General features: G+C 36.9%; 2 protein-coding genes across 2 annotated transcripts; both read left to right on the top strand.

Moving 5' to 3' along the window:
• The first annotated feature begins 436 nt into the window (after nt 1-436).
• LOC126712341 (S-type anion channel SLAH1-like) lies at nt 437-2,627 on the top strand. Its single transcript, XM_050411638.1, has 2 exons — nt 437-1,392; nt 2,206-2,627. The coding sequence occupies exons 1-2, from the start codon at nt 505-507 to the stop codon at nt 2,479-2,481; spliced, it is 1,164 nt and encodes a 387-aa protein (XP_050267595.1). The 5' UTR covers nt 437-504; the 3' UTR covers nt 2,482-2,627.
• A 10,106-nt stretch (nt 2,628-12,733) lies between these two features.
• Nucleotides 12,734-17,928, top strand: LOC126712340 (coatomer subunit alpha-1-like). Its single transcript, XM_050411637.1, has 4 exons — nt 12,734-13,018; nt 13,200-13,435; nt 13,712-14,206; nt 14,642-17,928. The coding sequence occupies exons 2-4, from the start codon at nt 13,228-13,230 to the stop codon at nt 17,590-17,592; spliced, it is 3,654 nt and encodes a 1,217-aa protein (XP_050267594.1). The 5' UTR covers nt 12,734-13,018; nt 13,200-13,227; the 3' UTR covers nt 17,593-17,928.

Here is a 17,928-nt window from a genome sequence, read left to right as displayed (position 1 = left end):
TAGCTCAATGTTTTTCTTGATATTCTTGGGACAACCTGACAAGGAATAATTTGAAATTTTTTTTCATTTTTGGTTCCATGGGTCAGCTTGTAAATTGTTTGAGAGAGGGAGGTCAAGTATATTAATTTTAAAGTCAAAAGTAAATTGTTTATGCTAATATATATATTAGAGAATTTTTTTTCAAAGGCTGAGGGGGCCATGGCCCCCTCAGCCCCTAGGTAGCCCCCCTAGCCCCTAGGTAGTTCGGTCCCTGGGTCCAACACTCCAACCATGACAGCTGAGAATACCTCTTTATATTAATGCCCATTGACCTAGCCCATGCACTGCGTCATTTGAGTGATATTAACCACTACATTTCTTATTATTTTTTACACGTTCTTTTCTCTCCGCCTCGCTTACTATATAGTTTATGAAATATAAAATAGCCTAGTGTGCATAAACTCCCACACACTAAAACCATTCACTAAAGTTTCCAATGACTCTTTAAGTCTCTAATATCCTCCTATGGCAACCCGAGGATCTCAATCTGAGATTGAACTCATTGAAGTAGTGGTTGAGGCATCCACAACCTTCACAAACCATAATCAACAAACAGTACTCTCAATCATAATACTGAAACGATTGCTAAGCACATTAAACTCAATACTGGCCAAATTTCATGCAGGGTATTTCAGAATAAGCTTATCTCTAGGTAGCCAAGTTTTGTTATGGAAGGCACTAAATGGACCAAGCAATGACACAAGTATTCTACGTCACGCGCTTCACATCCTTCATCCAACGCCTTTTCTCGTACTATGGTCTCTGGCTCTGTTTATACTTGTTTTACTATCTCTGCTTTACCTCTTGAAATGCTTGTTTCACTTTAACACAGTGAAGACAGAGTTCTTGCACAACGTAGGGGTCAACTACCTATTCGCTCCATGGATTTCTTGGCTTCTTTTGCTTCAATCTGCACCATTCATAGCTCCAAAAACCTTCCCCTATTTAGTCCTTTGGTGGGTTTTTGTGATTCCTCTGGTGGTGCTTGATGTAAAAATCTATGGTCAATGGTTCACAAAGGGCAAGAAGTTCTTACCAACCGTGGCAAATCCAACTAGCCAATTATCAGTCATCGGAAACTTGGTTGGAGCTCAAGCTGCTGCGTACATGGGGTGGCAAGAAACCTCTATTTTCTTGTTTTCCTTGGGCATAGTGCACTATTTAGTGCTTTTTGTGACTCTTTATCAGCGATTTTCGGGTGGGATTCAGCTGCCAGGGATGTTGAGTCCGGTCTTCTTTTTGTACTTTGCAGCACCGAGTGTGGCGAGCTTGGCTTGGGAGTCCATAACTGGGGATTTTGATATTGTTTCAAAGATGCTATTCTTCCTCTCGCTCTTCCTCTTTACGTCTCTGGTATGTATTGGTTGCATTGAAAATTACGGTCATGACAATAGTCAAGTAGTTTGGATAAATCACTTTAGATAGAACTCAACCCCTAGATATATAGATTTTGTTTAGAGAACTTAATTATGACATCCACTTTTAATGATTGTTTTTTATTATCAAATCAAATCATATGATAAACCATCCAACTAGCTAGTTAGACCAAATTAATTAGATCATAATTCATAAGCTGCTTTTGGAATTAGAATCAGATTTATCAAAGATCATATGCAAGCTTTTAAAACTCAAACAATATCTTTAAATTTAGAAATTATAATATCTGCCATATTAATTATAGATATAAAATAAAGAGAAAGTTAATACAAATTTTATAACTTAAAATTTATAAATTGATCGATGCTACAAATGTGATTAGTGGATTTTAATAAAATAATAAATTAATGAATGTTACATTTTTTTTTTTTTTGGTGATTAGGAACATATCAATTTGTAAAAATCAGTTAGTAAAATTTGTAGTATATATTTCTAACATCACTCATACATGGTCTTATTGAAAATGTTTGATGAAAATAAAATCTGCATTGATATCAGATGACTCTTTAATTTTATGACTAGCCTGAACCTGCTTATCCATCCGTTCATGGGTTTAGAAACACATTTTGGAAAGTACTTCTAGAATAATTAGGACTTACTTTCAATCTTAAGCTTCAAAATCACTTTCTCTCTTTCGTGCGAAATCCCAAGTAGTCCAATATTGGGAGCTACTCGTAAGTTGCATTCTTTTTCAGTGTAACAAGTGAAGTAGAGGTTATGTGGTTTCAGGTCTTCAGGCCCAACCTTTTCAAGAGATCAATGAGAAAATTCAACGTGGCATGGTGGGCTTACTCATTCCCGTTGACTGTCCTTGCTCTAGCTTCCGCAGAATATGCACAAGAAGTGAAAGGGAGCATTGCACACATCCTGATGCTTCTTCTATTGGCAATATCTGTTTTAGTTTTACTTGGTCTTATGGTATTCACTTTGTTCAACACTAAGATGCTCTTATCTGACAACGATCCAATTGTTAATCTGCTTAATCATTTACCAAGAGTAGTGTGACCAAAAGATGTGGATTATAAATCACGTTCAAGCTCAATCGTGACACAAAGTTTACACGGTTTTACTCTAGTATCTTGTAAACTTCGTTACTTCTAACTCATTTCCTTGATATATGTGGGATATATAGTACACCTATTTCTATGTGAGGACCGTAAAAGTAGTGATTGTAGAATGCTAGCTTATGTGCACTTGACACAATATATGTTCTAAAATAACCATGTTTCGGTCCTATTGCAAAATTGTTACTAATAGGTGTTGATTGAATAAGCTTTTTTATTGATTGCAAAGTGTTTATATTCACTAGATGCAACATCACTACAAAAAAAAGGTCCTCTGGCCGCGTTTTTAAAACGCGGCTATATGACAAAAAAAGGTGACTATAGCCTATAGCCACGTTTTTTTAGGCCACGGTTTCTAATGTGGCCTAAAACCCGTGACTATAGGACTGATGGTCCTATGGCCGCACTTTTTAACCGCGGCCCAAGCCCGGGTCCTATAGCCCCGTTTAAAACGCGGCCTAAGGGTACGGGCTTAGGCCGCGTTTAAAACGCGGCCTAAGCCTTTACCTTAGGCCGCGTTTTAAACGCAGCCCAAGGTTGAACCTTAGGCCACGTTTAAAACGCAGCCCAAGGTTGAACCTTAGGCCGCGTTTAAAAAGTGCGGCCATACCTCCCATTGTGACGGCCTGTGACACTCGTTTAAGCCGCGTTTTAACCGTGGCCTAAGGTTCAGGTCTTAGGCCGCACTTAAAACGCGGCCTAAGGTTCTGCTCTTAGGCCGCGTTTTAAACGCGGCCCAAGATTACAACCTTAGGCCGCATTTTAAGTGCGGCCTAAGCCCCCTAAATTCTTATTATGAATTGGTCTATAGCCACGTTTTTATCGTTTTAAAAATGTGGCTATAGTATTTTTTTTTTCCTTCTTATTTCCTTTTTCTGGGCAGATTTTTACAAACCTGTCAAACATACAAAATTTCAACAAAATATCTCTAATAACAACCCAGAATTCCAACAAAATATCAAGTAAGAATTTTCTCAAGCATTAATTTTCTCTAAAGAAATATCCAAACAACTATACATGAAGAGTCCACGAAGAGTGTATAGTCCATTTGACACAATATTACAATCATGTTTACAATATTTTCAATATCCACGAAGTTACAATATTCCGAATATCCAAACAATTATACATGAAGAGTCCATGAAGAGTCCACGAAGAGTCCTCACTATGATGTAGCGCTATCCTGAAAATATTATATACGCAAAATTAGTAGCACATAATATTGCAATAAACACGCAAGTTTCATTAAATTAAAGGCAAAGTTTGTATTACCTGAATAACCGCTTAAACTTAAATTGACTGGCACGTTCTTTTGTAAGAAGGCTACTATTTCATCCATTCTCCACTTTGTATCGGCCATTTCCCGCTTTGTTTCGTCCAGCTGCTGCTGATGCCGTGTTTCTGATTCGCGCATTGCTTCGGCCAGTTGCTGCTCATGCCGTGCATCTGACTCCCGCTTTGCTTCGGCCAGTGCTTCGGCCAGTTGCTACTGATGCCTTTGCTCTGAGTCAGCAAGTTGGTCCCTCATCGAATTTTCCAATGCAGTCATTCGTTGGGTCGTTTCAGTGGACGACGGCCCAGGCACACATGGAAGGTTGGACCCACTTCTTCCTGATGGGGTTGGTCCAAAACCGACCCCACGGACACGTCCAGAACGTTCTTTGCCCATCACTTGAGCGAACGCATCATCTTTTGCCCAGAGAATTCCATCGCGATGGTCTCCTACTAGTTTGCCCCCGTTGTCTAAAATTTCTTTCATTTTATCCTGTTTTCATATAAGAACCAAATAACATATTATTTGCTATAAACATTTCACGCACAAATTAGAAAATAAATAGGTTATGATATAGGCTTACAATCTTGTCTCACACTTCATTACTAATAGGAGTCCCATCTTTCGTGCAGTATGCTTTTATGAAAACATCTGCACGCTCCACTGTTCGTAGCTTTGATGAGTTATAAAATAAGAATGCCGCATTGCCCCCCCCCCCCCTTAAAAAAAAGTCGTAAAAGGAAATTCATACCTACTAATTGCTTGGTGTGAGTTAAGCTATTGGTCAAATCAGTAGGGTCAAGCTTGATAAGATTGTGAATTTATATTTAAATATTTATGCCGTGGAGCATTTCACTTAATTAGTATTTTTTATATGGCTAGACCACGTTGGTTGACACAATAGTCACAAACACATTTAGCCCAAAAAGTGAAAAAGGTCTCAACACACACCCGGACTTTTCAACACCAACCCATGGGCTGAAGAGTCACTCGTAGGCTCATAGCGAATGCCTTCGGCATCTTGCCTTCGTTTCCAAACAAAAACAAATTAAAAAGAGAAAACATAAAAATATCTTTGTGTATGGAGATAAAGATAATACACCTACCAAGACTGTCTTTGTTACAATATACAAGACTTCCCCAATGCAATCATTAGGAGAAAAAAAAAGTTTTTTTTTTTTTTAACATTTATATACGCATTGATTTGTTCATTGATTTGTTGATTCTAGATTAAATTTCTTTAATCTCTAATCCAGTTAATGAATTACCTTATTCACTCATTTTGATTTATTGATAGGATAATTATCTATACATGTTAAATACTATGCCGAAATAGTTTTCTAGTTTCACTTTAGGTTCCATCACTTTTATGAATTGTAGAGCAAAACTTTCACTACACAATTCAATGCCCCGGATTCAATAGGACTCATAAATCATAACCTTATTAAGCATCAACATATACTGCAAATCGAGACCTAACCCCTTCTTCCCAAACTTTAGTACTATAGTTTATACAACCACCATAAGTTAGTCAATTTTTATTTTTAATACAATAATATTAGGAGTACTATAAATTTTATCATATAAATTTTATAAACCTATGTATGAAGATTTAAAAATAAAATAAAAAATTAATTAAATTCAAATTTAACTCTCCAAGATGAAGCACATGGGAGACGATGGAGATGTGGAAATTCTAGAAAAAGTGGATACAATACTCAAATAGTTGCGAGAAAAAGAAGGAGAACTTGAAGATTTAGAAGCTTTGAACCGAACATTAATAGTGAAGGAGCGCAAGAGCAATGATGAGCTGCAAGAAGCTCGAAAAGAATTAGTTAATGACCTGAAAGACTTAGCTAGCAGTGCTCATATTGGCGTTAAGAGAATGGGAGAACTTGACAGTAAACCATTCCATGAAGCAATGCAAAGAAAGTATAATGAGGAAGAAGCAGAAGACAGAGCTTCAGAGCTATGCTCATTGTGGGAGGAATATCTGAAGGACCCTAACTAGCATCCTTTGAAAGATATTACAGTTGATGGGAACCATCAGCAAGTTATAGATGAAGAAGATGAGAAATTGAATGATCTGAGGAAAGAATTGGGTGATGAAGTTTACAAGGCTGTGACATCAGCTTTAATGGAGATAAATGAATACAATCCTAGTGGGCGGTCTATAATATCAGAATTGTGGAACTATCCAGAGGGAAGAAGGGCTACACTTGACGAGGGGGTCATGTTTATATTGAAGCAATGGAAAGTAGCTAAACGCAAAAGGGGAATGAGTTGAAGGAAATAATATATCTAAGTCCTCTAACGGAACAATGTAGTGGAATTTGGAAGACATGTCACTGAGAGATGGAATAAGCTGCCCGCTTACATGATGGTGGTGGGTGTTCAAGGCATGTGTTCTTTGTAATTTATTGTGTTTCATATCGGAGGGACGTTCTCTACAAGTCTCCATTAAACAACTTGTTGAAAGCAACTGCATATTTAGCATTCTTCTTGTTCAATGGATGGGAAACTTGATGGAAAATCTATTTGAAAATGCAGTGAAGCCTTCAATCTAAAACTTGTGTTCTAAAATAAACTTATTTTCTTCCCCAAAAAAATAAAAATAAAAATAAAAACTATCAAAAAAAAAATTAAAAATTTATTTATTATAGTGTAAATATAGTACCATTTGCATTCATTGTGATTTTATATAAACATTTAATTGTAAAATTGGTAGTAGTTTCAATATTTTTGTTTACATTTTGGAAAAGTTCGTTTACACTCATCTTATATACAAATTCCCAAATAACAGTGACTTTACTCACAGTTTCACCTTCTCAAGAACCTTGACCATGACTCCATCATGCGATTCTACACCTCTTGGGTTGATATCAATCGTAGAACGTTCAACTTCATCTCCGAAATGTTCACTTCCGGAACACTCAGAGAGTAAGTAATCACATGACCTTATTCTATTTTCCTCTATTTTTGTTTTAGAAGGCGTTAGTTTAGAGGGTTTGTATTACCAAAAGCGGCATTTTCAAGTGTAACTTTTCAAAGGCAACTCTTCATTACATACATAAATGGTGTTTCATATTCATTTATTAAGGAAAATGAAAGTTATATGTCTTTTAGAGCATAAACAATGTTTAATACCATAGGAGAAAAAAATCACAAGATTCTTTCAAGATTGCTAGTTGTAGAATTGGGGATTAGTTGTATCCTGAAGGTGATTTTCCTGGAACCCTATAGCAAGCTCATTCAAGTGGGGGCAAATATCATCTTAAAGCTAACAAATTTATTTGTCCCTCTAACAACTTTAACTTGGTTCAGTGTTTTCGAAACTGAATGCACCTACATCCATAGGTAATACCAACTAAAAATATCTACTATTATTCACTCCTCACATTATATTCAACAAACCCATATCATCATGCACATCTGATCACAATATTAGTTAGTTTGATTGAAGGCATTACTTAAATCATTCTAAGACTTTACTGCTCTTCATATTAGCTGCATTTCAAGGCATTGAGTAACAATAACGCATAGTACCATTTTTCTATAACTTTCTATAGGCTTGTTGGTCATGATACAGCAGCAACCAAAGTTCAAATACATTTATTATAAGGAATAATAGTAAAATTAATAAATAAGACAATATTAATCACAGATCGCTAAAAAATCACTAAATGCACCGTTTTGCCTTTCATTTCAAAAGCACGTTTCACACACAAAAGAGCCTACAAATAGAATTCTCACACACAATTGATTGTGAATACTATAATGAGCTTGAGAATATCTAACAAGCAAACAAAAGAAACAAAGATGAGTAGAAAGAAAAATAGATACAATGGGCATTAAAATATATATTCCTAAGATCAAAATCATTGTTTTTTTTTAGGGAAAAAAAAAAGAAAAAGAAAAAAGAGAGAGACTAAGAGATTTTTTGAAGAAAAAAAAGAAAAAAGAAAATAAAACTATGAAAGATAATATATATATATATATATATGTGTGTGTGTGTGTGTGTGTGTGTGTGTGTGTGTGTGTGTATGAGATGACAGAAAAGATTATCAATATCATCAGTAAACCACAACTCTATTTTTATTTTTAGTTTTTTATATGAAGATTGTGAATTCTTTATTCATGACAAGTAAGATGGATTAAATCATGAGCCAAAGCTTGCTCAATACCTCGACTCTAAATTTGGGAGGAACTTTTACTCCAAAAATAAAGAAAATAAAAATTGAGAGAAAATCTCAGCAAAAAATCCTAGACATCATTTGTTATTATACATTTCATTATACTTATCATCACGAATATAATGTGACCACTGTCTAAATATATATATATATATATATATATACACACACAAAATAGTACCACTAACAACAAAGTTAGATTATCTAATGTTCAAAAAGAAAAATTACACCAACCCATCATTCCTTTTTTTTTTTTTTCATTCACTCAAATATTTAGCATAACTCTTGTGCTCATTTAGTTATTATTGAGTTCTTGAATCAGTATAACTAAAATCCTAGCGAAGCTTCCGACAAGTACTACTCATGAAAAATCTAAACTTCAATCTCATTATACAAATCTAGCTTCCTGTCAACATATATACATTGTTATCTTTGAGGGAAAAGTTTAACTCGTGTAAAATAGATCTATTCTTAAGCTTTAAAGGGATGAGTTAAGAATTTTTAGTTTAGCAAATTGATATCTATCTAGTTTAGCACCAAAATCAAAACTATACATATTATCAAAAAGAAAATTTAAAACTACGACATCATTAATGGCTAATAAACAAATAAGGGCACGACATCATACTTAATGCATAAGTTGAACAAAACTATCATACATCATTTAAGAAGAAAGAAAATCTTATACTATGAAAGCCACCAACATCTTCTACAAATCTCACACTAGAGAGAGAGAGAGAGTACATACGCTTGTCGGCGATGGGCTCGGCGGCGTTGGGTATGGGTCGTCGATGGGTATGAGAATTCAGCAGGCTGAGTTGGGTTCGGCCTTGTCAGCGTTGGGGTTGTCGGCGCTGGGCTGGTCTCTTAGCGTCGGCGTCGACGGAGTTTTTTATGGAAGGATAAAAACAAAACCACTTATTCAAATGGGTTTCTCTGAAGAAAGAAAAAAAAAATTAAAAAAAAAGTGGGTGAAATTTAGGGTTTTATCTTGATCCTAACCTTCACTGAAGAGTAAACTCAATTGACGGACAAAGAGGTTGAGATCGGTTGAGATCGGATGGAGGGTAAGGGTTGAGATCGGATGAAGGGTGAGGGTTGAGGTCGGAGATGGAGGGTGAGGGCTTCAGAGATGGAGGCTTGAGATCGGACGGAGGTGATAAGGGTCAGATCGGATGGAGCGTAGATCTGCGATGGGTTGAGATCGGATGGGGCGCTTGAAAGATGGAGGCTTCAGATCGGATGGAGGGTAGATGATGGGTTGGAGAGTTTATCATTAATATTTATACTTCCCCTAAAGCCGCATTTTTAACATGCGGCTATAGGGGAAATCTGAAGCCCCGTTTAAAAAACGTGGCCCCATCCCGAACTAGAGCCGCGTTTTTAACACGCGGCTTCAGAACCAGTCCTTAGGCCGCATTTTTATCTCAAGAAAACGCGGCCTCAGAACCGAACTAGAGCCGCGTTTTTAACACGCAGCTTCAGAACCAGTCCTTAGGCCGCGTTTTTATCTCAAAAAAACGCGGCCTCAGAACCTGTCTATGGCCCCGCGTACAAAACGCGACCTTAAGATTCTGTGAAGCTGCGTTTTTTAAAACGGGGCTTTAGGCTCAACCTTGGGCCGCATTTTAAAAATGCGGCCACAATAAAAGAAGACAAAAAAAAAAAAAAAGAGTTTGAGAAAAAATAAAATGCGAAAGTCCTTAGGCCGCGTTTTTTTCTCAAAAAAACGCGGCCTCAGAACCTATCTTGAGAAAAAAACGCGGCCTCAGAACCTATCTATGGCCCCGTGTATAAAACGTGACCTTAAGGTTCGCCTTGGGCCGCATTTTTTAAAACGGGGCTTTAGCCTCACCTTGGGCCACGTTTTTTATGGCCGCGGCTTAAAAAACGCAGCCCAAGGCCCCCACATTTTGTAGTGCATGAACATGACACATGTCCTAAAATGGTTATATGTTAGTCCTATTAAAAAAAAAATTGGAAAAAAAATGTAACTAATAAGTGTTGATGGGATAAGCTTTTTGTTAGGTAGTGATGATAAAGAGAAAAATGTTTTTGATTTTTTTTAATTATTTATTATTTTTACCACTGTTTTCATATTTTTGTTTTCTAAAAATTGTTTTTAAACAAATCTTTTCCAAACACATTTTTATTTTGAAAAAAAAAATCATAAAAACAAGTTTTTAATTTCAATCTCAAAAACAATTTTAGAGTAATATTTAGAACATTGTAAATGGTCAAATGTTTTTAGCAACCTCTTAAATAATTTTGCTAAATGGGCTAAAGTTTCTGTTAAAAACTCTTTTGGGCTCTTGTAGCACTCTATGGGCCTTCTATAATTCTAGATGGGCGCAACTCAAACTGAACCAGGAACTAAATTATGAATCTGAGTATTGTCAAACACCATATCATATGCAAGTCTGAACAAACAAACGTTAACCGGTCTAATATGCATTCCTAAAATTCCAAAATTGCTAGTCTGATCAAAATGAGTTTAGTATTTGGCATCATGTTTATGTTGAGGATAAATAATATTGCAACACATGCGAGCAATAATTTAAACATCATGTGACAACCTGTTGCGTCAAATTTAACTCAAGAAGTGGATCACTTTTATTTGAAGTTAAACTGGGGAAAAATACTTTTCGGCTTTTCCATTGATTTAAAATTTCTTTGTGAAAAACTGGTAAGACTTCGGTACAAAACATCGTAATATAACTAACGTAACACAACATTTTCAATCAACGTCCCTAACCACTAATCAGTATGATGGGCAAACAAATTTTTAGTGAAACATATTTAAATATGATATATATATATATATATATTTAATTAAAAACATTGATAATTAAAAATTCAATCTGAGAAATTGTAGAAAATATTATATGTAGCGTCCGTTTGGAAACGGCTTATTTAGTTAAAGCTAAAAACTTTTTGTTGAAAATGTAGAAAATAAGTTGAATATTATAGTGGGATCTATGAATAATATCAAAAAATGTAGTGAGACTTATGAATAATAGTAAAAATAAGCTAAAAATGTAAATAAGCTGAATTTTTCAGCTCATCCCAATCGAATGCGTAGTTTAATTAATTATAAAAATAAAAATTGAAATCAAAACAATATGAAGGAAATATGAGATATGATTTAGTTATAATTTATTTAGTATTGAGTTGATCTAGAACAATATTTCATAAACACAATAGGTTGACTACAGATCCTTTATGTTAGAGCAACAACACTATCGGCAAGAGTTGCATCATTTCTAAGTTCCTAAAGCCCTCCATACACACTTGAAATAATACCGAACTATCCCCAATTACAAACACTTAAAAAATAATTCATAGGATTTCCAATCTGACATTTGAGTAATCATTGTCAACCTGTCTTTGCAAAGAGCTATATGCATGTTGGTAAACCCTAAAACCAAAATAGTCTCTCGCACACTCTAATTTTTTGCACTAAGTTTCTTCAAAGTTGGTGTTATTTGATGATTTGGCATGAATGCAAACATGAACATGCGATGCAAGCATCAAATTAGGGTTTCAAACATAATATTCAAATATACTTTTATGAAATTCAGATTTTGTAAACTCAAACAAGTTGAATTTATTTTTCTCATGATCACATGCACTACTTCTATTTATGACAACTTTGAAAAGCTTTGCGCGCTACTAACTTTATTATGTTCCTGTGTGTGTATGACATGAATCCAAGGCCTTCAAACTTATCTATGAGAAGACTAACTTTGGTATGGTGTCTAATCCCTTCCATTTATGTAATGTAACCTTCAAACTTAGATTATTGGTTCTAGACCAAACTTTTTATTGTATTTTCTCACATTGTAGAATGTAACTATGAATCAAAGTTGTTATTTTTCTTAAATTGTAATTATGAAGCAATGTGTTGTAGTTTTCAATCTTATGTTTTATATCAATGTAAATGTTGTATTTTTTTGGTTTTTATTTTTTTCCTTTAATTAAATAGCTAGGTGGTAACTTAAATGTAAAATATTTAATCTATGAAGAACAATATTACCAATTGAGTCATAATTTTGATAAACTATTTATTCATGGCCAAACCATACACCCAAGGTCATCGAGGTCACAGTTTCTCACAGCATTAAAAAACAAAACATCCCCATATATAAGTGTCAAAAAGTGTAATTTAATTTTAATTTGAATGAACCTTTAGCATAAAATTAGAACATGTAAAATTTAACCGTAATAACACTTGACACTAGATCACAGTTAAAATATATATATATATATATATAGAGATATATTTTTTTAACTAAATTTAAAATTCCAATGCTAATATACATTATATAGGATATAGATGGAATAGGTCTAATGATAGGATAAGAATAGAAAACAAAATCATATGGTAAAAGGTTAATCCAACAAACAATTATCCTGTCAATGAGAGTTGTGGGGTATATTAAACCTAACTTTAGGATTGGATTTACATATATAACTATATTTAAAATTGATTATCATTTTTCTTTTATTTTTCCTTTATCCATAGTCGTCGTCATCATAATTCATGAACTAATGTAATAATTAATTAAAATAAGAAATAATAATAATATCCCATTTACCATGAATCAAATTTGCAATATAAATAAATAAATAGTGGTTTTTTCACTTTTACTCATAACAGGAAAAAAAGAAAAAAGAAGAGTCTGAACTGCACGCGCTAACAGTCATGTATAGAAACAATTTACGTTATTACGCAGGAAACCAGATCTGCTAGCGCGAGACGACTCTCGCTTTCCATCACTAACTACAATTTCCATTCTTTCCTTTCCTTTCCTTTCACTACGCTTCTCCAATCTGAAGATCTATGCGCCAATCCCTTCTTAACCTTCACCCACCTCCCTGCTTATCCTACTCCCACCTCACCACCACCACCACCACCGCCGCCGCCGCCGCCGATCTCCAATCTCCGCTCCTCCCGTCGCCGGCAACGTTCTCTTCTCCTTGATCCGACCTTCTTCATTCTCAGATCCGAGGTGAGATCCGCTCTTTTCTCCGCCTTGATTTGGAAAATTACGTGCATTTCAATTCAATTTTAGGTTTCCGGATCGGAAAATTTGAAACGATGAGAACGAATTAGAAATTCGAATTGTTCTTAATTGTTGATTTCTCGGCATCCAAACGGAGATTTAATGCGAATGCTTTTTGATGTGTTAGGGTTTTTGATAATTTTGAGGGGGTGAGGATGCTGACGAAGTTTGAGACGAAGAGTAATAGAGTGAAGGGACTGAGTTTCCATAGTAAGAGGCCATGGATCTTGGCGAGTCTTCACAGCGGTGTGATCCAGCTTTGGGATTACAGGATGGGGACTCTCATTGATCGCTTCGACGAGCACGATGGGCCCGTCCGTGGCGTCCATTTCCACAAGTCTCAGCCATTGTTTGTCTCTGGGGGTATATCATATCAACCCGTCATGTCATTGTTTTAGAATTTTATTTGATTTGCATTGATATTGCTATTGCTATATATGTTGTGATCTTCAATTTAGGGCAGCTTTTTTATTCGTGTTGTCGAATCTGATGAATCACATTGTTGTTGTTAATCAATATATGATGGCCCCATATTCTGTTTTCAAAAATTATAGATGGGTTTGTAGTTTTCGTGCTTGCTTGTTGATCTGATATGGTGGGTTTAGAGGGAATAATATTGGGTTTATAACATTTCGGCAGGGGATGATTACAAGATCAAGGTGTGGAATTACAAGTTGCATAGGTGTTTGTTTACCCTTCTTGGACATCTTGATTACATTCGCACTGTTCAATTCCATCATGAATACCCGTGGATTGTTAGTGCAAGTGATGATCAGACTATCAGGATATGGAATTGGCAGTCCCGGACTTGTATTTCGGTTCTAACTGGACATAACCATTATGTCATGTGTGCCTCGTTCCATCCTAAGGAGGACCTGGTTGTGTCGGCATCATTGGATCAAACTGTTCGTGTCTGGGATATTGGTGCCCTGAGGAAGAAAACAGTTGCCCCTGCAGATGACATCCTAAGGTTGAGTCAGATGAATACAGATCTCTTTGGTGGAGTTGATGCTGTCGTGAAGTATGTTTTGGAAGGTCATGATCGGGGAGTTAATTGGGCATCATTCCATCCTACTCTTCCTTTGATTGTCTCAGGAGCAGATGATCGGCAAGTGAAAATTTGGAGAATGAATGGTATGTATGTAGATCTGTTTTCTTTTCCTGGTTAGTTTTTTTTTAATTTATCTTTTGGTTGAGTGAAAACATCATACCAAAAAAAAAACTCTCTCTTATATTATAAACAGTTGTCTGTTGTTATTGTTGTTGTTGTTGCATGTGCTTCTCTAATCTTAGCTGCAGAGAAGAAATGACCTTTACATTTTCCTCCCTATTGTCCTTTTGAAAAAGTTCATGACTGATTATCATGCTATTATTGGATCAATTCGATATGCCTGCATGATTACATAGCAAAAATCTAACATTAATTTTTTTTGCTGGGAGATAGCTCTGAAGGAATCAATTAGACCAGTGATTTAATGGGTTCCTTCTGTGAATAGCATACATTGTACAAGTTTATGAGTTGTAGAGTTGAACTAGCTAATCGTTGCCAGCTCACCTTTCTGATTTCAGATACAAAGGCTTGGGAAGTAGACACCTTGAGAGGGCACATGAATAATGTATCATGCGTTCTATTCCATGCTAGGCAGGATATTATTGTGTCCAATTCAGAGGATAGGAGTATCCGTGTTTGGGATGCTACTAAGAGGACTGGTCTTCAGACATTTCGCAGGGAGCACGACAGGTTTTGGATTCTTGGAGCACATCCTGAAATGAACCTTCTGGCTGCTGGTCATGATAGTGGCATGATTGTTTTCAAATTAGAGAGAGAGCGGCCTGCTTTCTCCGTGAGTGGTGATTCTATGTACTATGTTAAAGATCGTTTTCTGCGCTTCTTTGAGTTTGCAACTCAGAGAGACACTCAGGTAATCCCAATCCGAAGGCCAGGTTCTTCCACCTTGAATCAAGGGGCAAAAACACTTTCTTATAGCCCTACAGAAAATGCGGTTCTTATCTGTTCGGATGTAGATGGGGGTTCATATGAACTATATATTATACCCAAAGATAGCTTTGGTAGGGGCGAGACTGTTCAGGAGGCAAAAAGAGGTTCTGGAGGATCAGCTGTTTTTGTGGCTCGGAATAGATTTGCAGTGCTTGAAAAGAGCAGCAACCAAGTGTTGGTTAAAAACCTGAAAAATGAGATTGTTAAGAAGAGTGCAATTCCGGTTATTGTTGATGCAATATTTTATGCTGGAACTGGAAACTTGCTATGCAGGGCAGAGGATAGAGTAGTTATTTTTGACCTCCAGCAGAGGATTATACTTGGGGAGCTTCAAACTCCCTTCATTAGGTATGTTGTTTGGTCTCAGGACATGGAGACCGTTGCTTTGCTGAGCAAACATTCTATTATAATTGCCAGTAAGAAGCTCGTGCATCAATGCACTCTCCATGAGACAATCCGTGTAAAGAGTGGAGCGTGGGATGAAACTGGTGTCTTTATATATACTACCCTGAACCACATCAAGTACTGCCTTCCTAATGGGGATACTGGAATAATTCGGACTCTTGATGTCCCTGTATACATAACGAAAGTTTCTGGAAATACAATTTATTGCTTGGATCGAGATGGGAAAAACCGTGCCATTGTTATTGATGCTACTGAATATGTGTTTAAGTTGTTCCTTCTGAAGAAGAGATATGACCAGGTTATGAGCATGATTAGGAACTCTGATCTCTGTGGGCAGGCCATGATTGCATACCTGCAGCAGAAAGGTTTCCCAGAGGTTGCCCTTCATTTTGTGAGGGATGAGAGGATTCGCTTCAACTTGGCCCTAGAGAGTGGCAACATCCAGGTTGCTGTTGCTTCCGCTAAGGAAATTGATGAGAAAGATCACTGGTACCGGTTGGGAGTGGAGGCCCTACGTCAGGGTAATGCAGGCATTGTAGAATATGCATACCAGAGGACAAAGAACTTTGAGAGGCTATCATTCCTTTATCTTATAACAGGGAATTTGGACAAATTGTCCAAAATGCTGAAAATTGCTGAAGTCAAGAATGATGTGATGGGTCAGTTCCACAATGCCCTATATTTGGGTGATATCAAAGAGCGTGTTAAGATCTTGGAGAATGCTGGCCATCTGCCCCTTGCTTATATTGCCGCTAGGGTTCACGGACTCCATGATACTGCTGAACGTCTTGCAGCTGAACTTGGAGATAATGTTCCTACTTTACCTGAGGGCAAATCACCATCTCTTTTGATGCCTCCAAGTCCAGTCACATGTAGTGGAGATTGGCCCTTGTTGAGGGTGATGAAAGGAATATTTGAGGGTGGTCTTGAGACTGCGGGCAGAAATGCTGAAGAAGAATATGAAGAGGCTGCAGATGCTGATTGGGGTGAGGATTTGGATATCGTTGATGTGGAAAACATGCAGAATGGAGTCATTAGTGCAGTGCTGGAGGATGAGGATGTACATGAAGAAAATGAAAATGGAGGATGGGATCTTGAAGATCTTGAGCTTCCACCCGAGATTGATACACCCAAAACTGCTGGCAATGCCCGTTCTTCAGTATTTGTTGCCCCAACTCCTGGTATGCCTGTAAGTCAAATTTGGATTCAAAAATCCTCTCTTGCTGCTGAACATGTTGCAGCTGGCAATTTTGATACTGCAATGCGCTTGTTGAGCCGACAGCTGGGTATAAGGAACTTTGCTCCATTGAGACCATCATTTCTTGATTTGCACATGGGCAGCCATTCTTATCTGCGTGCCTTCTCTTCAGCTCCTGTGATCTCAGTGGCAATTGAGAGGGGATGGAGTGAATCAGCTAGCCCTAACGTGAGGGGGCCCCCTACTCTTGTGTTCCATTTCTCTCAGCTTGAAGAGAAGCTCAAGGCTGGTTACAGGGCCACAACATCTGGGAAATTTACAGAGGCTTTACGGCTTTTCCTCAGTATTCTCCATACCATTCCTCTGATTGTTGTTGAGTCAAGGAGAGAGGTTGATGAAGTAAAGGAATTGATTATCATTGTTAAGGAATATGTTCTGGGTTTGAAGATGGAACTTAAGAGGAGGGAAATGAGAGACAACCCAGTACGCCAACAGGAGCTTGCAGCCTACTTCACCCACTGTAACCTTCAAATACCTCACTTGAGACTTGCACTTTTGAATGCCATGACTGTTTGCTATAAGGCTGGTAATCTCAGCACAGCAGCTAACTTTGCCAGGCGTTTGTTGGAGACCAACCCGACCGCTGATAACCAAGCCAGAACTGCCCGTCAAGTCCTACAGGCTGCTGAGAGGAATATGCAAGATGCAACCCAGCTGAATTATGACTTCAGAAACCCATTTGTAGTTTGTGGTGCAACATACGTGCCTATATACCGTGGACAGAAGGACATATCATGCCCTTACTGCAGTTCACGGTTTGTTCCAGACCAGGAAGGGCAGCTTTGTGCTGTTTGTGATCTTTCAGTTATTGGATCAGATGCATCTGGGTTACTTTGTTCTCCTTCGCAGATAAGATGATCAGAGAGGCAAAATTAAGAGTTATTTTCAACTTCCAGTAGCAGCTTTGGTTATGATAGTTGTTTCTTCTCCACAAGCAGGGGGTCCATATGTTAAAACTAAATACTGGGTTCTGTCAGGTTCTGTTATATTTTTGGTTCAATTTGTATTGCCAGGTTATATTTCCCTTACAATTTAATATTCTTGATTATGAATTTTGTTTTCACTGTAATAAACTACTTGAGCGTTTTGGCCTAGGTGTTCTTATGACTTGTGAGAATTAGTGAACCAAGTTGATGGGGGCATAGTCGGTGCTTTTCCTGAGATTTTATTAATGTGAATTTCAATTGGTTGGAA

The sequence above is a fragment of the Quercus robur genome, chromosome 2 (genome assembly GCF_932294415.1).
Source record: "Quercus robur chromosome 2, dhQueRobu3.1, whole genome shotgun sequence".
Lineage (NCBI taxonomy): Eukaryota > Viridiplantae > Streptophyta > Magnoliopsida > Fagales > Fagaceae > Quercus > Quercus robur.
This window is presented reverse-complemented; position numbering and strand designations above follow the sequence as displayed.